This window comes from Sturnira hondurensis, unplaced genomic scaffold (genome assembly GCF_014824575.4).
Source record: "Sturnira hondurensis isolate 20B ecotype Veracruz unplaced genomic scaffold, ASM1482457v3 Scaffold0011253, whole genome shotgun sequence".
NCBI lineage: Eukaryota > Metazoa > Chordata > Mammalia > Chiroptera > Phyllostomidae > Sturnira > Sturnira hondurensis.
In genome coordinates this window covers 1,268,695-1,291,691 of record NW_028083884.1, presented here as the reverse complement: position 1 = coordinate 1,291,691, position 22,997 = coordinate 1,268,695, and the positions used below count along the sequence as shown (strand labels likewise).

The 22,997-nt window shown below is 52.0% G+C and overlaps 1 protein-coding gene across 2 annotated transcripts in view; it reads left to right on the top strand.

Annotated features, from left to right (window-relative positions):
* Window positions 1-14,644, top strand: part of WDR11 (WD repeat domain 11) — a 52,488-nt gene extending 37,844 nt beyond the window's left edge. For both annotated transcript variants that reach the window (XM_037059630.1, XM_037059629.1), the window contains exons 18-29: window positions 51-165; window positions 503-674; window positions 6,512-6,620; window positions 7,506-7,568; window positions 8,744-8,809; window positions 9,525-9,702; window positions 10,878-10,973; window positions 11,486-11,651; window positions 12,127-12,224; window positions 12,658-12,803; window positions 13,495-13,574; window positions 13,722-14,644. In XM_037059630.1, the coding sequence (XP_036915525.1) occupies window positions 51-165; window positions 503-674; window positions 6,512-6,620; window positions 7,506-7,568; window positions 8,744-8,809; window positions 9,525-9,702; window positions 10,878-10,973; window positions 11,486-11,651; window positions 12,127-12,224; window positions 12,658-12,803; window positions 13,495-13,574; window positions 13,722-13,879 (1,447 nt within the window). In that variant the 3' untranslated portion in view covers window positions 13,880-14,644. The remainder of the gene's footprint in view (window positions 1-50; window positions 166-502; window positions 675-6,511; window positions 6,621-7,505; window positions 7,569-8,743; window positions 8,810-9,524; window positions 9,703-10,877; window positions 10,974-11,485; window positions 11,652-12,126; window positions 12,225-12,657; window positions 12,804-13,494; window positions 13,575-13,721) is intronic.
* The last annotated feature ends 8,353 nt before the right edge of the window (window positions 14,645-22,997 follow it).

Genomic DNA, 22,997 nt, shown 5'->3' with positions numbered 1-22,997 from the left:
AGCTTGCTCTGCTCATACTGCTGCTCCGGTGTCTGTTTGTCTGTCCTCAGAGGGATTCCTACACACCGCAGCTGGGTGAGGAAGATTCGTTTTGCTCCCGGTAAAGGAAACCAAAAACTAATAGCGATGTACAACGATGGAGCTGAAGTGTGGGACACGAAGGAGGTAGGCCCAGCCCCCCGGGGCTCATTGCCAGTGGGCTGCTCCCTGCTGCTGTGCACGGGGAAGCCTTGTGGTGGGTCTGTCAGACTGACAGCGACTTTGTCCTTCGGAAAATTTTTACAGGATTTCTGTTCCAAGGGTGACGGCTCAACACATGTTTTTAAATGTTATGTCTATCTTTGGGGCCTTTAAGTGCAGTGTGCTTTTGAGTGTGGATAGACTCCAGCTTTGAACTTGTCTTGGGCCTTTGCCGTGGACACCGTCCCTCTCTAACTGTAACCTGGAAAGATGCACATCTTCCTTTTCTTTCTGAATCTGACAGCCATGTTCACTCTTGAAGGTGCAGATGGTGAGCAGTTTAAGAAGTGGGAGAAATGTGACCTTTCGAATACTGGACGTGGACTGGTGCACGTCCGATAAAGTGATCTTGGCCTCAGACGACGGCTGCATCCGAGTCCTCGAGATGTCCATGAAGTCCGCGTGCTTCAGAATGGACGAGCAGGAGCTGACGGGTACGGGAATCTAATGGCAGGCGCTTCGGAATCTGTCTTTGTTTTGCACAAGGTGCTCTCCTCCTGGGAGAGAGCAGCTTCTGTCCCTTCAGTCCTTGCTTTCCAAGACCCAGATTTAAGGAATGAAAGCCTGGGTGTTTTTACTGCTGAGATGCTGGGCTCTTGTAATTGCAGATGTCAGTCACTCCCAGCTCCGTTTTGGCAAGTGCCCTTTCTCTGACCCGTTTCTGAGTGCCTTTTCCAAAGATCAAAGAAGTTTACATTCATAAAGACAGCTTACTCAGAATTTAGAACTCATCAGGGGACACGAATCGGGGGGTAAAATGCCACTGGCTTTTTAGTAATGGGCCTTATATCGTCTACAACCGTATGTTGTTGGAGAGTCGCTTTGGGAAGTGTTCTGGGTGTTGGCTGTTTTGGTGCCTGTCTCATGGCTTGTTAAATGGCCAGTCAGAACAAAATTAGTTGACTGTTCTATCTTAGCCTTTATTATATATTTAAGGTTGTTTTTTTTACCAGAATGTCAAGTGTTTTAGTGAAAATAACCTCATAGGTGACTTTAAGAAAAGAATGAGAAGATTGAATAGACCATCACTCGGTTCAAAGGCAGCTCTTGTCTGATGGACTTCAGTGTCTGTCCTTGCAGGAGACTTCTGGATAGAGGCACGTTCTGATCCTCATTGGAGGGAAGCAGGAGGCACGCTCCAGCAAGTACTCTCTAAGCACGCCTTTGGTGTCCCCTCCAGGCTGTCTGATCTGTAAAAAATTCGTACGAGGCTTGTTTGGTCATGGACTGAGTTTCAGCACAGAAGTTCAGCCCTGGGCATTGTCTGCACCTTTGCAGAGTCTGTCTTTGGCACATCCAGAGACAGTAAGGTTTTGAAAACCTGTGTTGTGTTCCTTAGTGTTGTGTTCTTGCCTGAGGCACTTCCCGGTTGCGGCTCGATGTTGGCCGGGCCGCCTCGGATCCGGTGTGCTTTTGTTCCCGGGACTGCGCCCCTCTGCCCCTGTATCTGGGCCCCGCTCTTCTTACCACGCAGCCGCGAGGCCACCCGGCGCAGCCAGAAGTTGAGCATTGCATTCCCTGCGTGTCCGTGAGACACTTGCCAGCTCCGCAGAGACCCCAGGACGCCCCCCGCCCCGGGGAAGGGGGGGCTCGGCCATTAATTTTCAACCTAACGTTATAAGGAAATTGAGGTAACTTCCAGGATGAGTTGTCTGTTAACTTAGTTACTAGTTCTAGGTAAAGAAGTGTGAGAATATGATCTTTGACCTTTAACATTTGACTCTAAAAATCTCCAAAGCCCAGGTAGCTCATTCTTAAATTAACTGACTACAAAATTAGAGCCCGTCATTAACCCCTATTCAGTAACAGTTTCATAATACCACACTGGGACATCTATCTAGCCTGCAGCCAGATTTTAAATTGCATTTTTCTTTTAAAGTTTTCCTAATATTAAAATAATAATAATTTTTAATTAATCACTACTGGGACAGCCTTAGCCAGAAAGGGGAAAAAATTAAGTAGTAATGGGTAAAGGTTAATAAAATTGTGCATACAATGTACAAATTGAACTCAGAACTCAGAACAGCACTCGATAAATGTTGAAGAATAAAAACTGGTGATGGTGTAAATGTGGAATAGGAAATATGCTTATTTCATCTTGGAAAAATGTGTCTAATAGAATGTATTTCTGTTGAGGGGAATTAGAACTGTAATTTGGACGTACTCGTGTCAGGGATAAAAGTAAAACCACTTTAGGTCAGAGGCACCGAGGTATCATATCTAACATATTTCTTCAGCTCTCCGTGATAACAAGTGGAGAATATCACAAATGACCGATGGTTCGAATCTCCTTTTTTAGAACAGCTTAGGTAGTCCCGTTCCTGCGCCCCCTCTTCATCTACGTGTATCGGACGCCCCTCACCCCAAGTCCAGGGGGCAGTCAGACGTGGAGGATTGCGGTCCCCATTTTCGAGTTGGGGAGTCCTTCTTGCCTGCTGCCTTATTATCAGGGGCATAAATGGCATAAAAACTCTTAATGTTCTTTTTAGCAGCATCTGAAAGGAGCCCAGGAGCATGAGACTTCTGTAGTAACATTCTAGTCTGGTGACTTTCCACACGCTTCCCATAATGTCCACAAGGTGTCAGCGACTTTTCCGTCTGACTTCCTCCCCGCTGTCGCCCTGCTGGGAGCGCACTGTTCCCACGTGAGCACGTGCCGAAAGAAGCCTTCTAAAACCAAGTTTCTGCCCAAACCTTTCCTCCTCACCTGCCCCAGTGTTTCACGTCCTCTCTAGCTGTTTTCACTTGGGGCATTTGGGGATTCGCGGCGTGGAGTGTGGGGGGGTCCGGGGGTGCTCAGGAGCTTGAGGTGTGTACAGCAGTCTGGGTGGTGAGCAGTGTCCTGCCCAGAGTGTCGGTGATGTCACCCGTCTGCCTGTCTCCCCTCTTCCTCCCGGCTGAGTCCCAGTGAACACAATCACCAAAGCAGGGTCCTGTCACTCCTGGACTGCCTGCACACCTGGACGTTTGCTGCCCCCAAGTGGTGGCCTAGTTTTTCTGCTGCTTTCTTCTCGGCTCTTCTGTGCCTGTTTTCCCGCGCTGCCATCCGACAGCCCTGTCGTCGGTCCTATAGCTGCGGCACAGACCAGGCACACGAGTCTAAGGGAAGTGCCCAGGCGCGCACTGCCTCCTTGTTCTCATCCCTCGTTTCCCGAAGGGAGCGAGCTCGTGCAGGTTTGTTTCGTGTCTGATCTCTGCCCTTGAGGACACGGGGTTAGATTCGCTTCATCGTGGGAGGTGATTGAGTTTACTTTCAGTTTGTTCATGCGCACGGGCTGCTGTAAACACTGTTTTGCTCTGGACAGATAACACATTGGTCTTTAAAAACTGGACGTTTCCTTCTGTTCACCCAGACTTCATAAGTGTTGTCGTGCTCACACTCTGCAGTGCTGCTCTCATCTAAGAAGAGCCTCGTGTCGTCTCGTTTGTCCGTTGATTGAGAAACTTCCATGTAGTTTCCACGCAGGGTTGGAGACACTCCTTGAACCATTCCTGGTTTAATTTGTGGTGTTAATTTTTTGTTCCCTGATATTTACTATTTCCAAACATTTTGTGACTTGAAGCCAGCAGCTACTACTCTTTGAAGCCAAAGGGGCTGACTGGAACATTCGAGAATTACAAGATCGCCATCCTCAAGGGTGGGTGGGAGGTGCACTGAGCGAACTGTCCCTCATCCCTTCCAGTGCAGGTTCTAATGGTTCCCTAGACAGGGAGATAAGGCTCATTTTTCCTGGTACCCTCCTTCCCTTATAACTAGGCATAAAAGAAACGGTAAATTAGAGAAAACGGAACAGTTTTTTTAAACTTTCATAGCCAAAGAAACTATAAGCAAAGCAAAATACTGATGGTAGCCTGGTGAGAGTATCTGCAGGTCATTAACAGGTTGTGCACAGTGGGGGACAGCAGATAAGCAAACGGCCCCAACGCTCCACGTTATTCGTGAGAAAGATGTGATTTCAAACTGCACTGAGAAGCCTTTTCTCACCTGTCTGATTAGCAAAACTCAGTAGCTTAGGGAGGCAGCTATGCTCACCACTATACCACCAACGCCCGACAAAACTCAGTAGCTTAGGAACATCACCTGTGAGGAAAGCAGCAGCCCCGACGCTGCTGCCCGCGGAGGGCAGGGGCTGCCCCCGCAGACCCGGGCAGTCCGAGTGCCGCAAAGTGGCGGCATTGATGTTGGTGCCGAGCGAAAGTCGTCACTACATGGTACTGTTCCTAAAACAGTGGGAAGTGGGCGAGCTGGCAGAGCTCGTGTTTATGAAAGAATGCCAGCTGCTGGACATAGACAGAATGATAGAAAATCACCAGTTTGCACCTCCTCTCAATGATGTGGGCAGGAATCATTGCTGGGTGTCAGTCGCTGGGTAGAAAGATTTTTGGAACAGGAAATTGAGTCACACAGCATCTCCCCATCATCTTGCTAATTCTGAAGAGAAAAAGTACCAGGACTAGAGGGAGCTCTGGGGAATCCCCCTTAACTAGGTAGGTGACCGGATGTAGTGTTACCTGAAGGGGACCAGCCAACACGCTCCTGGTGGGGTGCGGCGGGAGGCACTCGCCATCCCCTGCATGGTGCTCCTGCCCGAGACGTTGAACTTGAGTCTGATGCTCAGCGTACCCAAATCGGAATGCATATCCTAGGACAGCTGGCTCTTGGAAAATGAAGGCATCATATGAGGTCAGAAGCAGAGTGGGAGACCGTCCTAGAGCAGAGCAGACTGGCGAGACTGCGGGAGCCCGTGTGGGCGGAGCCTGGCCTGGCCCTCAGCTCTTGGGAAAGAGTAAGGCTACCAGTGTTCTCGCGGGCGACAGAGGACTTTTGAATGCGGACTGCACTTTAAGTGATTTTATTGGATCAGTATTAAAACTCTGGGTTGTGAAAAAACTAATATTAGAAATATTCTTGACCACTTTCCAACTTTGAAATTGAAAAGTTCACATAAAATATTTTATCTATGACTTAATTTATACTTAACTATATAGAATGGGGTGTTCAAAAGCAGGTCTGTCCAATGGAAATATAATGTGGGCCACAAATGTAAGTTTCAATTTTCTAGTACCACATTAAAAAGGTAAAAAGAAACAGATGAAGTTGATTTTAATAAAAATTTTATTTAAGCCGGTATATTCAAAATTTTACCATTTTAATATAAAATCAGTATTAAAAATTACTAAGGTGATATTTTACTTTTTGTAGTCTTCAAAATCCACCATGTATTTTCATTTAGAGGATATCTCAATTCAGGGGACAAATTTTCAGCAGAAATATTTGAGTTTATCAAGATTTTGTAAAACTTACAACTGAAAAAGTAGTCACATACCAGGTTCTTCCAAACATTCTTAAACGTCATCCAAATATTAGTTTTTAATTTAAATTAATTAAGATTAAATAAGATAAGAATTCATTTCTTTCATTGTACGAGCCGTATCTCCTGGGCCCAGTGGCCACACAGGACTAGAGGCCCTTGTGTTGGGCAGCGCAGTGTCTCCTCTGTGTGGTCACTTACCTTCAGCAACAGTGTTGCAGACTTGTGTGATTTCATGTAAATTACCTGCCCCAGGGGTCCCTGGGAGGAAGCCACCGGGGGATGCGGGAACAGCGGGGTTGAGGCTGAGTCTGTGGAAGCCGGTGGAGCCCAGAGAACTGTGTCTGAGACCCCGAGTCTAGCAGAGTGCGGCCGTGGGGAGTCAGCCCAGTGGTCTGGTGTTGGAGCCTTTGGTCTCCCGCTGCTGTGCCCCGGAAGGTGTTGGAAATCTGTGAGCCCACTGCTGCTGCATGTGGGGAGCTCTAGGAAGATAGCGCTTTGTTCAAGGGTGGTCCTTCTAGGTGATACCTAAGACTACACTCGATCGGAGTCGGCCTGACCCCTTTTGAGACGCTGATCAGGCCGTGTTAGTTTAATTGTCTCAGAGAAGCAAAGATGCCGAATGGTGGAAGATGGTCCTGGTACGTACGGTTGTCATTACAGGGAACTTTAACATGGTCAGCTGTACTGGTCATCTGTTGGAGTGTTGCAGCGAGTCTCTTATTCGAGCAGGATTGTTGCTATTTTCCACACAGGACACCTGGATCCTTAAAAGGGGGAGAACAATGTATTAGTCCTTTTGAATGAAGAGAATCTCACCCTGTTTGTGTCTTAGTAGTGATCACATCGGCCACACACTCTGACTTGCCACCAGATTTCTACTTAGTTCTTTGCTGACTTGTCTGGAAACTGTCTGCAGCAGAAGCTCCAGAGCAGATAAAAATTTCGCTTTCGCCTAGAGCCGGTGTGGTGCCCGTACCTCCTCATCCCAAGGGCCTCCCTCGCCTTGAAAGCTTTCTTGCTACACCAGCCATGGCATGGGCAGTATTCCCTGGATGTTTCTCATGTGTAAGTTGTCCCACTTTGGTTTGCCTTCTTTATTCCCTTGGGGGTGGAAGACCCCCGCGGCCATCAGCAGGGCCTGCACTCTAGGACCTAAAGGGGTTAGAACGGTAGAACCAAGCTGAGGCGGAGTCTAGGCGCACTGAGAGAAGGCCAATCCGCCCCGTTCCCAGCCCTCAGGCCCTCGTGGGGTGTGAGCTGGGCAGCTGGGGGCACGTGGGCTGCTCTGGGCCTGCCACGTGGTCCTCTTGCAGCCTGAGCGTGGCACAATGCTGAGCGTGACGAGGGCCAGTGGAGGCCAGGAAGAGTTTGGGGGCAGGCTTCCATCTTTTAAAAAGCACCAAGAATGGGCCTGCTTCAGAGGTATTTTATGTTTCATAAACCTCAGAGCCTGCCTCGTTGCAGAAGTGAATTCACAGAAACTGTCACTAGCAGTTACTAAGGAAACCCACAGGTGGCTCTGAACCCGTGCCACGTGGAGTGCACAGGGGGGCATAAGGCAGAGGATGAAAGATAACGCAGGCTGAGTCTGTGCTCCGCGGAGCCACCCCTGCGGGGGAGTGAAGGTGCATTTGGCAGAGCAGAGCCCTTCAGTCATCTACGTTCCTCATTAATGTGACCAACCTGATGGCTCTGGGAGCCCGCTGGTAAATTTTCCGGTTTCTTAAAAGTCCGAGACTTTCTTTACTCACTTCCTGTTATGACCGATTAAGAAAGAAGCAGGTGTTGGTGGTGGTTGGCGGGCTCCCAAGATCTGCTGTTTGGGTCTGCAACCGGGTTTTCAACCAAGGACTATGAAGAGGTGACAATTAATGTGGCTTTTTTTCTGCTGAAAAAGTAAGTGGTTGTAAGCGAAAAGTAATGAACTTATTCAAAATCTTTCCTGTACAGTGATTATCCAGAAAACGAAGAAATAAAGAATCTCCTGCAGGAGCAGTTGAATTCATTGTCTAAGTAAGCACTCCAATTGTGTTTTATTAGAAGATAATAGGAGAAAGGAAAATACAATAATTTGGGCTGTTTAAGATGAAAATAAGTTGTGTTTTAGAAAACATCCGTGGCCCAAGGAGAGACCGTTGTAATCACAGAGGCTTGTGTCCCTGGAGACTCTGTGTGGGAGACGTGGCTACTTCACACGTGCCCCACTGACACAGCCTCTGTCTTCAGCAAGTGCCCGAGTGGCCCATCACTCTGGCCTCCCGCCTGGGCTGGAGCAGCGCTGGGGGCGAGCACCCTCCCAGCTCAGCCTGGCCCACCACGGATCCCCCGCGCGCCTGCGTGAGGACACACACAGGCGGTTCCTCGTGCCAGCCCCCTTCCTCCAAAGTGGGCGCTCCACACAGGGTCTGCACAGTCCTGGTGAGGAGATCAATATGCCCCTGAGCCAGGAGCACTTAGAAATATATGTTAGGAAAGGCATTGCAAAGGGGTTCTGAGTAAAACATGACACCGTTTTGTTTTACATGTGATCTGTTACACATGATTATACTTCATATGTTATCCCTAATAGAATGCTTTGTTGTCAGATTCAGAATTACTTGTTTTCTTCATATAAAGGTTAACAGTTGTGTTTCAGTGAAAAAGAGCAGATTTAAAGAATATCTCTCCTTCCCCTCCCCCAATTTATGAATATTCACTATTTGACGATTTTAGAAATATCGGTGTACAAAAGCACAAGCCTTTCTTCCTTAAAATATTTTATTTCAGGGGTAACTTCAAGAGTAAATTCTGAAAGCAGCTTCTTTAGGGTGTGTACTGTTCCTGCTGATGAGCAAAGTCATTTCATTAGCAGTGACATTCTCGTTCCTGTGGTTAGTTAGTATTTTCCAGATTTACTATCAGCTGTTCATATTTTCCAAAGTCTGAATTGGAGTGTGGCGAGAACGTTGGCAGCTGCCGGAGCCTTGCAGCCCCGGGGTGGCCAACAGGCACCGCTTCTCCAAAGGGCAGCACATACCGCACTCTGAGAGCTGCTGTAGGGTCAGGGGCGGGGCAGAGGCACTTCTCCCCCGAGTTCTAAACACACCCTGCGAGTGGAGTTGTCTGTCTCTAGAGCACATTGACCCATCGCCCTGCGTTACTGTTTACTGACAATGTCCTTCTTGCCTTGTCTGCGTTCCTGTCTGCAGTGACGTAAAGAGCCTCTTGCTGGATCCAGAATTCACTCTCCTGCAAAGATGCCTGCTTGTTTCCAGGTAACACTTGCAGAAGCATTCTGTGTAAGAGACAGAATTTCCAGTTAGCGCATTTCTCTTATTACAGATGATTAGTTAAGGTCACAGTCTTTTAGATTTTAGAAAATATTTTAGTTCATCCTTTAATATGACAATTTTGAAAGTAATAACAGAAATAGAAAAAATTATAATTAATTGAGACCTATGCCTTCTCAGTTGAAAAGATTTCTTCCTACAGACAGCTTTTTAAAAGGTGTTTCAGAGTATCAGCTATAAAGGCATGTCCTTAAATGTATCAGTAAGTTGTATTTAGAATCAATAACCTGTACTTTCACGGCACATACGGCTGTCACTTCTAAAAGACACATTTCCTCCACTCCCAGAGAATAAATTGTGAGCTGTCCCCACCCCTCGAGTAGCTGGTCACCCAGTGCTTCTTCCTTCGTGTGGGGCGGTGGTTCAGAATGGAGGTGTGCTGTTGGCCCAGGCCGCCAACCTGTGGCATTGCCCTCGCCACAGAATGGAGGGGGGTCTGAGCCGCAGGGGCCCCCCGCAGCCTGGCGCCTAGGCTGTCGGAGCCCCAGTAACTGGGCTGGAGAAGGGGCCACGTTACCGTTTTCCTGGCCGGCACCAGCCCGGCCACACCTGTGGTTCAGCGGCAGCGCCCCAGCGTTTCAGGCCCTCTGAGACGCGCCGTGTGAGCCAGTGCTCCGTGGCAGCTCCGGTCTCCCCTCAGGCTGTACGGCGACGAGTCGGAGCTGCACTTCTGGACCGTCGCCGCGCACTACCTGCACAGCTTGTGCCCCGGGCGGGTGGCCAGCGTGCCGGCCGGGAAGGAGGCCGCTCCTCGGGACCCAGTGCACGACCCGCTCGACATATGCTACGACATCCTCTGCGAGAACGCCTATTTTCAGGTACTGTGCCTCACACACGAAAGCCTCTGCATCCTGACTGCGCTCGTGTTTGTGTGTTCAGCTTGGGCAGCTTTGGAACCAAGTCAAGGTCCACATAACGGGGATGAACCCCTTCGCATACTTGCATGAGAGAGACCTGACCCGGGACCTGAGGAGTTTGTAAACATTTACTGAGTTTTTTTAATGCACATTGAAATTTTATGATTAGCAGTCTTTTTATTTTTTCGTTACCTAAAAATTTTTAACTTAGGTTTATTTTCATTCTCTTATTATTTTCTATAAATAACATATTTTTTTCACTTGGTTTGTATTTCCTATTTTATATATAAAAAGGTAGCTTCAAAACTTTTTAATCTGTAGTATGAGGGGGGACCCCCAAAATTTACTTAGGAGTTGTGTATGTACTCGTACACGTTTGAACTTCAGTCGCTTCCAAAGTGCTGTGCACCTGGTGCAGGGCACCTACAAGGACGTTTCCCACCGCTCAAGGCAGTGTTTGCACTCAGCGACTCTGATGCTTTCAGTGGGTCTGCCGTTTTTGTTTCACCTCTTCCACATCAGCAAAATGTTTCTCTTTGAGGACTTTTTTCACCTGGGGAAACGAAACAAAACAAAAAAAGTTGCTTGGGGCAAGATCAAGTGAATGGGGAGGGTGGGGCATAAGTCATGGTTTTGTTCAGAAACTGCTAACCACTCAGAACAGTGTGGGCAGGTGCACATGTAAACCGCCCATCGTGAAATGCGCAAGTGCACTGAGTCTTCAAAAAAAAAATTCACTGAAGCCAAATGCAGCCTCTCAACAATGCCAGCTGGTACCCTGATCTATGTGGGTTCCCTCGCCTAGCGGGGGAACCTTGTAGCACGGGGGCCTACCCTCTACAAGATAATTCCATTGTTTTTGGTGGGTGGCCCCCTCATAAATTCTGTATATATAGGGGTTTTCATCCAGCTCCAGGCGAGTTCCAGCTTCTGTAAGGGGGCAAACCTGTATGCAAATGATAACACACTTTAGCCTTTTTTCATTTCAAATTCTTACTGAACTGTTGGATTACTGTAAAGTTGGTTGATAACCTTACAAGTCAAAGGAATGTTTATTAAAATGACAGTAAGTATAGTAAAATTTAAATAGTTCAGAAGTCTTATAACCCAGGCCTAATTTTTTTTTCCTACTCTAGAAATTTCAGCTAGAAAGGGTTAATCTGCAGGAAGTGAAACGGACAACTTATGACCACACGCGGAAATGTACAGACCAGCTACTTCTCCTGGGTCAAGTATGTCAACTTTTGTAACTTACGGAGTTGCTAGTTGGTTAGTAGTTCAGAGCATCACATCTCTCTCTCTCTCTCACACACACACACACACAGGCACGCGTGCAACATAATGTTTCTCTAAAAGTCTAAGTATGAATTTTGGTTTTCTCTCAAAATAAAACTGGCAGAACCTCCAGGAAAGCAAAAATACATGGCATGGTTAACCAGCTTGTAGTTCTGGCCTCCGGGATGCTGAGTGAGGCCCAGTCTGGTTCTGTGCCTGCGTCTCTGAACCAATGGGTGCAGTGCCGTAACAGGCGGTCTTTGGGGCACCTGCGTGACCCCGACTGGGGCTGGAGGTCTGTGCCAAGGGCGGCGAAGCCCTTCCCTTCGGTTTTTGTGTGTGTCAGCAGAGCATTTGTGAGTGGTTTCTGAAAACGGAAGTCTCCCTTCAGCTGTAACTTGCAGGGCTCCAAACAGTGAAATTAAAAGGCTACGTTGGGGGAAAATAGTGAGGACTTCTTCTTTATCAGACGGACAGAGCCGTGCAGCTGCTGCTGGAAACAAGCGCAGATAACCAGCATTATTACTGTGACTCACTGAAGGCCTGTTTGGTCACCACAGTCACCTCGTCGGGCCCCTCCCAGAGCACCATTAAGCTGGTGGCCACCAACATGATCGCCAACGGCAAGCTGGCGGGTGAGTGTGTCGGCACTCCAGGCGGCAGGACCGCTCCCAGCAGCGGGTTTGGCAGTTCGGGGTGTTGCTTTCCTTTTTGTGTGTGCTGGAGAGAGCCAGGCAGGTTATCGCTAGCTCTTTACGAGGTAACTATATACTCTCATTCTCTAAACCAGAACGTGTTTTTAAGAGTGAAAGGGGCACTATTAATAAATGCCAAGAAATAGGCATACATTGGACAAACCTGGGCAAACTGAAATGATGAAAGGGAGTGAGATACGCTTTACCTGTTTGTTTTCGGGACTGTCGTGTGCTTCCTACGTGGTTGCTTGAGTGGCAGCCATTGCCGAGCTCTGCCCTGATGTTTTATGGTAACCTGTAAGTCGGGAGCGCGTCCAGCGGTAAGAGCAGCACGCAACTCGATGGGGTCAGTGTGCTGTCAGCAGCTCGTCCGCACGCTGCCGTGTCTCGGGACCGCTGCTGTCTTGTCTCGCAGAGGGTGTGCAGCTGCTGTGCCTCATAGACAAAGCTGCGGACGCCTGCCGCTACCTGCAGACGTACGGCGAGTGGAGCCGCGCGGCGTGGCTGGCCAAGGTAGGTGATCCCGGCTGGGGCCCCGGCATTCGGGGTGGGAGTCTCAACCCTGAGCTTTTCACTCAGGAGTCGGCACTGGGGCCTGCAGAGCTGCTTTGCAAATAGCCCCTCCTAACGCTCATCCTCCTGTTCCTCACGAGCATCAGTCACACTGCTTCTGTTTGACAGCTGCAACTCACATTGGTAGGGATTTTGCTGCCTCCTCTCTCTGCTGGGGTGTGAGCCCAGACCACAGCCCAGGGGTGCCACTTGGCCCCCGCATCCCTCAGGCCTGGGTCCTCATCACTTCTGGCCCTGGTCGGCAGCAGCACCCGGGCAGTGTGCTCACAGAGCAAAGCCTGGCGTTTGCCTCCCAGGAGCAGGTCCCACATGGATGAGTTTTCATGTGTGCACAGTGCCGCTGCCTGCGTCTTTAACACGGCGTCTTTCTCAGGTCCGCTTGAACTCCGAAGAGTGCGCCGACGTCCTGAAGCGGTGGGTTGACCACCTCTGCTCCCCCCAGGTCAACCGGAAGTCGAAGGCCCTGTTGGTCCTCCTCTCCCTGGGCTGCTTCTTCAGCGTGGCCGAGATGCTGCACAGGTCCAGCTGCGGCCGCGACTGACACCTCACACTCGCAAGCTTAGAGCACAGGGCGAAGCGTGTGTTCTAGGTTGACTAAAAACTAGCAGGAGAGGAACAATCTGTGTTCATTTCTCTGTTTGCTTGAGGGGCTGGGAGATTCCTGCCTACGCACAGGTGGGACGGAGCAGGTGCCGGTTTGAAGAACACGGTGGGGGCCTTCAGAGAGGCGGGACAGCTCGGCTGAGAGGGCAGCCGTGCCGCAGGCCGGGAGCAGTAGGAAGGGGGCGGGGGGGCGAGCAGTGGGGTCTTCCCTGGAAATCTCGAAGAGTGATGCCCACAACCTATTATGGGACATGGGATTTATTTAAAAGTAAGGAAGGTAAATAGATTGAGGCAAGTGTGGCAAAGATGACTTCTTAAACGCAGACACTGGGTAGGTGCCTGCTTGTCCTACCTCGGAAGATTTCTGTGTATTTTAGCTGCTCCACGTTTTTTAGGTATTAATAAGAGAGAGCTCAGGTTTGGGGACCTGTGTGTGCTCCCCTGCGTCCCTGCATAGGCCAGGACGTAGAGGTGCTGGCGTAACTCACATAGCACTTGGGTTTCCAGGGAAAATGTGTATCAGTCTGCGTAGAAATACACTCGTGGACGTTCTACGGCCAAATGCGCCACAGCACGACGCCTAACTGTTCTCTTCTCTGCCGAGCAGCATGCGGTACTTCGACCGAGCGGCCTTGTTCGTGGAAGCCTGTCTCCAGTGCGGTGCGATTGAAGTCGGCGCGGACACAGATATCCTTTGTCCGGAGGCTGTCCCGGGGGGAAGCAGGTGACTGGGGGGGTTCCACAGGGGCGTGGGCCCTTTCCTCTCGCCCGTGGGAGCCTGGGTGGCTTGGAGTCAGGCCCTGGCCACCCCTCTGCTCCTTAACTGTGCTTCACAGAGACTCACCTCCGCCATATATGCCGATTACGCCCGAAGCCTGAAGACCCTCGGTTTCAAACAGGGAGCAGTTCTTTTTGCTTCAAAGGCTGGAGCAGCCGGCAGAGACCTGTTGAGTGAGCTGCAGTCCCCCAAACGGGAATGGGCTGAAGAGTGACCGGCACATGTGTGCCAAGAAATCCAACCTCTGGCCAGGCAAGGCGGCCGGTGGGCTGCCATGGTCACAGTCGAAGCCCAGGCGGATGGGGAAGGGGGCCAATCCTGGGGCCTTGACCGTACTTCAAAGGCTCCTGTGTGGACACACCTTCACGGCAGGAGCTTGTTCTGTGTCCTGTGTTCATCTCAGAGGAAGACGAACACCCCAGATTTCCAAAGTGTAGAACATTTTATACTTTTGGAGAGAGAGTTTTAGAGTCTTTGGAAATACTTTAAATCGTTTTTAAACTGAAAATTCAAGGAACTGAATTGCTTTTCTCACTGAAGAAATTTAAAGGTGTTTGAAAATCTATAGTAAAAAAGTTTGTGAGACCTGTTCTCTAGTATGTGCCATGCCTGTGTTTGTTTATAGTCATTTCAGATACAGGCAGAAATACCACGGCAGTAAAGGTGACGGACCAAAGCATCCTTGTTTCCTGACCTGGGGGACACACCGCTGCTCACCCCGAGTTCGGGCACTGGCCACGTTTTGTAATTTCGGGCTCACGGGGAAATATTAAGCTTCATGTTTTGTTGTATGTGGGGTCTTTGATCTTTTGAATTTTAATTCCTTCTGTGATGTATTACACTAACCTCCTTTTTGAAATATTTGTGCTTTAATTTTTTGTCTTTGTGTTCTTAATGCGATGTGACTGTTATAAATTATTGCTGAGAATTTAGACGTCTGTAACTTACAGAAATAAAATAAAAAGGAAATTCCAGCTGGGCCTCCTGTTCTCTGTCTTATTGTGTGCGGGCTGGGTACTGTGGAGCCGGGGGTCCTCACTGCCACCGCCTGTCCCCCAAAGGCCAGGCTGCTCCCCGAACCGGAGACCAGGCCTGGAAGTGCAGAGGGTGCGCACAGGACAGGGCCGGGCCCTGCACCCCTAGCAGGTCCGTCTGTGCGTCCCGAGGGCAGGGTTCAGCTGTGGCTCTCACAGGTGAGATGGGGAAGTGGCATTCTGTTCCCCCCACCCAGGTGTCCAGGGTGGCACACATCCGCCCGGCAAGAGGTGGGGTTTTCGGGGAGACTCCTCACCTGTACCTGCCTCCTCAGTGTGTAGCCGAGTCCATGCACGGGAGGGGTCTGTCCCAGGAGTGCCGTTCCCAGGCCGGCGCTGTGGCTGCTCCACGGAGAAGAAATCCAGGATCCTTCGTGGTGCTGTGCCGGCTGGGTTTACGTGCCTGTTCTCCGCCTACGCGGGTTGCAGCACAACTTCTCAAGGTCGTGGGCAAACACAGCTCTCCTTACGTTACTTAAACGCTGGTCCAGATACAGTTCATTTATTCACCAACCAAAGGAAACAGGAATGTGGGTCTTAGTGAGCAGAGAGGAAAACGAAATTGTGTATCCCACTGTAGGGTATTTAAAAAGTTAAATATACTTCGGATTTGAGGCCAAGTGATGCAGGCAGCCATGCACTGGCTGGCTGTGGGGCAGGGAGCGGCCCGCTGGGCGGAGAGGCGAGGGCCTGGGTCTTCGTCACAGTCCAGCTGGTGGAACGCAGTGGTCACTCCTCCCCACTGGGTAGAGGCCAGTCCGTGTCAGTTCCAAGGGCAAGTCCCACTCGCTGTGTGTCGCTTCCGGCTTTCCGGAGCTGGGCACTCGTCGCAGGGCGTCCGGTTCTTTCCCAGGAGACTTCGGCAGCATCCGCAGAGGCCCTGAGGCCCTCACGGGGACCAGTCAGTTTTCTACAGAACGGAGTCTCACTGCAGACAAATGCTCTTGCGCTTACTGCCGGGACGCCGCGTCCTGCACGAGGACAGGGCTGTGGTTCCGGGAACCGTGGGCACCGGGGTCGCCCGAGAGCTGCGCATGCAACTGGGCACAAACCCGTAACAGTGCTGCAGGCAGGACCTCGGGGAGGCCAAGACCAGAATCTCCCAGAAGCCAGCGGGGCTGCCGGTCTGGGAGGAGCCTCCCAGAAGCCCCCTTGCAATTGGTCAGGCTCACTCAAAACAGCACGTCCTGAAAGAACTTCCTGATTAAAATGCAAATTCCCTTTCAATTGACCCCACTTGTGCAGGGCTTCTTCCAGAAGGAGAGAAGCAGCTGGGTGGTGGAATGGGCCTTTACTGGCATGGCTGGGCTCTAAGGAGACAGGTCAGCCCAGTGGGAGCTCGGGGGAGCCGTCCTTCTGCCTTGCCTTACAGGGTCCCTCCCTCAGGTGCTCAGCCAGCCATGCAGGACCTACACAAAACTACCCCACTCACCTACCCCAGTTTCTCCAGTGTTTGTCTTTCACGCACAGGCCCTCGTCCCCGTGGCAGCGGGCCTAGGAAGCCACACACGTGCATCCGTGTACCAGCCAGGCTGACCCTGTTTTGTTCCTGGCTGTCCCAAGGTCAAAGGCACCGGTAGACGATAGAAAACCTTACATCCAAGAGCTGTTTTCATCCTCAGAACATTTCTAAGCACATCTCAATTTTAATCCGCATGTCTCCTAACACTCTGCTACAACAAGCCCCTCTCCGCGTTATAATCTGACATCTGCCAGCCCTGTGAAGCCGTACGCCCCAGGCAGCGCGGGAGAGGAGAGACGGCTATGTCCTGAGCCAGAGGGGGGCCCCGCGGTTGCTGAAACAAATGCATGAAGGTCCCACTCAGGGGTCTCAGGGCCTGATGATGCCAGCCGCGAATGGTCCCACGGTGGGGGGGGGGGGACCAGGGAGCAGAACAGCAACCAGGAGAGACGAGTGGACACGTCTGCGATGGGATCTGATGGAAACGCTCTGGGAGGAAATGGGCAAACCGTGCAGTTTCACGGCACGTTGTAGAAGCGACGAGGCCCAGAAACAAGACCTCAGGCCGATGTGGGAGAACGNGCATGTCTCCTAACACTCTGCTACAACAAGCCCCTCTCCGCGTTGTAATCTGACATCTGCCAGCCCTGTGAAGCCTTACGCCCCAGGCAGCGCGGGAGAGGAGAGACGGCTATGTCCTGAGCCAGGGTCCCACGGCGAACGGTCCCACGGGGGGGGGGGGGGCCAGGGAGCAGAACAGCAACCAGGAGAGATGAGTGGACACGTCTGCGATGGGATCTGATGGAAACGCTCTGGGAGGAAATGGGCAAACTGTGCAGTTTCATGGCACGTTGTAGAAGCGACGAGGCCCAGAAACAAGACCTCAGGCCGATGTGGGAGAACGCCGCCAGCGGCCCACAGAAGAACTGCCTGGCGACCTTTAGTTCTCCGCCCCTTCCCTGGGTTTCCTGGGAGGCCTGTCAGCGGGGAGTCGAATGGAGCCACAGGCCTTTGCTTGTCTTAAACTACTCATCCCGGCCAAAAGTAGCCAAGGAAAATACACCTTGGCCCTTAAAGAGCCAGCAACCGGGCCTGGAGGACAGTATCCGTTCATTCAAGGTCGTGAGGAATCTGAGCCACGCCTGTGCTTCTGGAAGGGCCATTGTGCGTTCTGGGGGTCTGCTGGAGCCAAGTGCGGCTGAGCCATCAGCCAAGCCCTGGGCTTCCCTCCCCACCGCTGCGAACCCCATGCCTCAGACGTGGGACTGAGGGCGAGTGGGGCTTGCGACAGCGTGTCACGGCTCCGGCTGCCTGACCTTGGCAGGTTGTCACCTGAGTCTCACTTACAAAATGATGTGAGCACATTGTCACCTCCTGTGGTGGTTGAGAGAAAAAGGTGACCGATGTCAGATGCAAGGGCTTGTCACTCTAGAGGACTCCACGATCCCGAGTAGTTATTCGGGGACGTGCTGGTCTGTCGACTTGGCTGCTCATTGGACAATGGGTAAGAGTGTTGGCTTTCACTCCAGGCAGCCTGGGTCACAGGCAGGAGCTGGGATTAGAGCAGGGAGGGAGGGAGAGAAGGATGTAATTTTCTAAAAAAACTAAAATTGGACCTGCCTTTTGACCCAGCAATTCCACTGCTAGGATTATATCCTAAGAACCCTGAAACACCAATCCAAAAGAACCTACATCCCAATGTTCATAGCAGCACAATTTACAATGGCCAAGTGTTGGAAGCAACCTGGGTGCCTATCAGTAAATGAATGGGTCAAAAAACTATGGTACATTTACATGATGGAATTCTATGCAGCGGAAAGAAAGAAGGAACTCCTACCCTTTGCAACAGCATGGATAGAACTGGAAAGCATTATGCTGAGCGAAATAAATCAGGCGGTGAAAGACAAATACCACATGCTCTCACCTTTAACAGGAACCTAATCAACAAAGCAAACAAACAAGCAAAATATAACCAAAGACACTGAAATTGAGAACAGGCTGACAGTGACCAGAGGGGAGAGAGGAGGGAATTTCAGGGGAAAAGGGGAAGAGTTTACAGGAACAAGTATAAAGGACACATGGACAAAAACTAACAGGGGTGGAAATGGGAGGGAGGTGGGGAGCACTGGGGTGGGGGGTGGGCTGGGATGGGAGTAAAAGACAGAAAACTACTTGAACAACAATTAAAATAAATTTTTTTCAATTAAAAAAAAAGGTCAACTCCTGACATCTCTCTGAAGTCACCCAGTCTGTCCTTGTAGAAAACTGGTTTTTGCACAAGAATGTGATCGGGAGGCGGGTGGCTTACCTTCTGGTCCTTGAGGCGTCTCTAGAAATGGGCCCAGTCTGCTTCCGGCATTCCACCCAGGAAGTCTGCCTCCCAGGCAGCGTCTGCCCACCGGAGACAAAACCACCTTCCTGCAGCCCAGCCCTGGCCACCTCCACCTCTCTCCCCTTGGGGACCTTACTCCAGGGACTCCATGCCTGTGGGAGGCATGAGGGACACTGGACATGAAGACAGCAGACTGTGTGCGTTGGTGAGGAGGCCACAGCAGTGGAGACTGAGTGACCAGGGAGCAGCCTGCAGAAACAGGGACGGGCAGTCAGAGGGGGGCAGTCAGCAGTCGGTGGCCGATAAAGAAGAGACCTTCTAGCAGAATGAGCAGAGTGACTGACAAGGGGGACTGACCACATTTGGTCTGAGTTTGGGGAGGCTGGGGACTCCGGGGAGGTAGGCAGGTTCTGTGTGATGCCTTCAGGCCCCGAGACTGGTCCTCAGGACCAGGGGGGTGAGAACACATGAGAAATTCCCTTCATTTCTGATGACCAGATGCATCTGCCCTCCCGGCCACAGGCCCGGTCAGGGAAGCTGTGAACCGATTTATCTGCCAAACTGGAACAGGGTCCACCCTTTGGAGTGGGGGGGCTCTCCTTCCATGTGAAAACCCTTGACAAGTGCTGCTGCTTATTTTCTGTCCTTATTTTCCTCTTCAACAAAAGCAGCTGCCTCGGGGGAACTGAAACGGGCCCGTGGGCTGGAAACCCAAGTACTGGCCCACAGTGTCTGCTCCGTCCCTTGGTCAAGGACTTCCGAACGTGGCGCCTTCTTTTCCGGCTACCTCCGAGGTGGCTCTGTCTCCAGTTCTGAGGCCAGCAGACGAGGGCGCGGTGGCCCGGGCCTCACGTTGACCCGACCTCTGTGGCCACCAGCTGCACGAATCCTGGCCTCCAGGCTGCTTCCCTTCAGGGTTGGGTCTGCGGGGAAGGCCAGGTGGAGTAAATTCAATGGATTAACCTCCAACACCCTCGTGGGCCCCAGCATTAGGCACAAAGAGGAGCAGGAATGAAAACCAGGCGGGGCCTAGGGTTTCCCTGGCCAGGGGACGCTGCCCGCATTTTGGGAGGGGTTGCGGGGGCCTGCGGACAGTGAGGGGGCTCTGGAGAGGCTGCTCCCTTGGTTTGCCTTGGCCTCTGGGCCACCCCTCCCCTCCTCTTCTCCCTCTTTTTCCTCTCAGTCGAAGCAACTTGGCAACTGGCCTCCCAGGTGTGAAACAGGCCCGTGGAGCCTCTCGGCCCTCAAGGCCTGTAGAACACGAGGAGGAGAAACAAGATGCAGCTAACACAGAACAGCCTGAGCTTGCTGCTCGGTGCCCAGGAGGGGCCAGCAGAGGCTGACCCGTGAGTGAGAAAACACCAGCTCCCATGCAAAGACACAGCAAGGGAGCTGCTTGCTCTCGCCTTCGGAGAACGTGCCCGGGAATCGGGGGGAAAAGCTCCCTTTGGGAGCCTGGGCTCGGCCCAAAGCAGTGCCGCGTTCTCCCTCCGATCATCAGACTGGCGTCAGGTCAGCAGCAGTGTGTGGGCCTGAAACTATGAGCGGTTGAGGCAACCTGCTTTTCATACTCAAGTGGGAGTGGGCTGTGAGTTTGGAGGTGAGAGGCCAGGGGCTGGTTGCCAAGTACCCGGATGCTCATCGAGTCTCAGGGCTGCATGGGCCCTTGAGCTCCTGGACTTTCAGACAGGTCACGGTTGAACCCAGCTCGACCCGGGAAAGAAAAAGCCCCACAGCCACCCTCCCACAGCCTGTCAGGGACACACACGTCCCCTGTGCCTAGGACGAGGGCACTGGATCCTGCTGGCATTGCTGACTGTCCTGTAGGGGTTGAATGGCATCCCCTTCAAATGAATGTCCCATCTGAAAGCACAGATAGAACCCTACTTGGAAATGAGCTCTTTGCAGTATCATTAGTAACGACCTTGAGATGAAGCCATCGATCCAGTGACTGGTGTCTTTGTAAACAAAAGACAGGACACGAACACACAGAGAACAGGTGGCCATGTAGACAGAGATTGGTATGACACAGGGACAAGCCAGGGACACCAAAGATCCACAGAAGCCACCAGAAGTTAGGAAGAGAAGAGGAAGGCTTCTTCCCTCAAGCCCTCAGGGAAGGGATGGCCCTGCCAACCCTCTGAGTTTGGACATCTGGCCTCCAGAACTGAGCATAAATTTCTACTGTTCCAAGCCACCAAGTTTGTGGTAAGTTGTTAATGGCCGCCTGAAGAGACTAATACACCTCTAGGGACCAAAAATGAAGACCCAGGTTTCCTCAGGGCCTTCAGGGGGCAGGGTGACCCCCCACTCTCTGCCCAGAACAAGAAACCCAACCCGACCTTCCCATTGGCTCCTGGCTGAGGGTGGCCGGGGGTTGGGGGTGGGAGCACCCTTGCTCACATGTTTCACTCAGTCCACTCTCTCCAGGAAGGATCCACTTTTCTAGAAGAGAGGAATGGCTTTCAGTGGCACCTTTGGACCCAGAAATTTCCATTTCAATCAGATTTGCATTCCTGGCTCTGGGCTGCCAGTCTCCATCACCCTGTTTCAGTGCCCGAACGCTTTGCTGGGTCTCCTTCTGCCGCCCTCTGCTGATGGCAGAGAACTGTGGGCGCCGGTGCTTCCTACACCCACGGCCCAGGAAAGTCCTGCTTGGCCGTCAAAGCCCCCCAGCCCCCCATGGTGGGCTGAGGATCACGCCAGAGCCAGGGATTCTGGGCGGCTTTAGCTTTTCAAGCTTCTGAAGCCAGGAATCCCTTTTCCAAGTCCATCCTACTGATCTGTGTTCCTTGGAACTGCTGTGTGCGGTGAAACAGCAATACATGTTTGTAAATGCGTTGTAGTCAGACACATGTTGGAACTACCAAAACACATGGAGTTAAATGCAGACCTTCTCAGGGCCTTTACTAAGCCAGCTAGATACAAGGTGTGCTTCTCCAAGCGAGGGGGTATTTGGGATTCCCACACCTATTTACTCACAGGTCCCCCGCGTTCAGCCTGCTCCCAGGGGACTGCGCCGTTTGACCTTCAGCGTTGAAGACATTTCTCCTCCCAGGGGTCGCCCGTAGCACGGACCTTAGCAAATAAAAAACAAAAACAACGTTGTCCTATTCCTGCATTTTTTTCATGTCTTGCTTTAATTTTAAAGCTGCACCGTGTGATAAGAGAGTCCGTTCTTCTCCCAGGCTTCCGTTTCCGGTGAGATAGCAAAGGATCCCGCCTGGAGCGTGCAAGGTGCCTAGGAGGACCTGGGGGGCTGGTGAGCCTGTGAGTCCGAGCCCCGCCAGGCGGGCCTGAGAAGCTGCCTTCCCAGCCAGTCCCTGGTAGCACCCATGCTGCCGGCCCAGGCACCCTCCTTGTAGGGTCCATGAGCCACAAGACTTGCTGCGTGGCCCAGATGAAAGCACTGCCCGTTCTGAGCCTCAGGTTCCCTGCGAGTAAAGAGAACCCCTTAGAAGGCGGTTCTGTGCGTGGTGCGTGGCGCCAGGCCTTGTGATGGCGTGTCCCAGCCTGCGCCCGACAGCAGGGGGCAGCAGAGACTGGGAAACGCAGTCTCCTCGGGCAGCTCAGCCGTGGCGCCGCGGTTCTCGGATTTTCAGTCTTGATTAAACAAGCAGCTTTCCCGCAACTGTGCTCCAAAGCCATTGGCCCAGGGAGCAAGAAATTTCCGAACCCACTGGTGCTCTCTTCTGCGACTAGGAGGAGAGGACTGACGCCTGATGCTGAAGTTGATTCGTTAGAGTCACATACTCCGGAGAGGCCTTGACACACAGGGAAACTGAGGCCTGCAGAGGGGAGCCGTGGCCCAGGGTCACAGGTCGGCAGCGGCAGGCTCAGCCCTTTCCCCAACCCCGTTGTAAGCTTTCCTTTCTTCCCAGGAGAGAATCAGGCCGGGCCTTGCAGGCTAGCTTTCTTCCAGGGGTCTCTGGCGGCGGGGTGGTGCCCCCAGGGGTCAGAGGTAAGGGAGGGACATGAGGGCTTCCCAGACGGTCTCCACGAGTTTAGAGCCCCCTCCATGTGCACCTGAAAGAGGGAGTTCCCTCCAGATATTTGACCCCAGGGTCCCCAAACTCCTCTTCAGAGCCAGCGGGTAATTCCCTGTCTGGGCCTCTCCAGCCTGTCTTCAGACGGAGAACCCTGCCCCTTCTCCAGGCGTGATGCCTTGCCATGGGGGGCCCACACTCCCCCACAGTGGTGGTCCCCACACTTCCACGCACCTTTGAGTCACCCGATGTGGGGAGAGGCAAAAGAGAGTTTCCAAAGCCCCACCCCGTCCCCAAGCACCGCCCCCGGGACCCCATTCATCAGGTCTGGGGGGTCAGGTCCGGGTGAAGACAAGAAACAGGGTATGACCAACATTGGAAATTGCCCCCAGTGTCTGTGCCAGGACACCCCCTCCCCCAAGGAGGAAGACTGATACTCCTGGCGACCCTCCAGCTGCCCCCTCGTTCCCTAACGTCCCACAGGCCCAGAGCAAGAGCAAAAGTGGACGTTCCATACT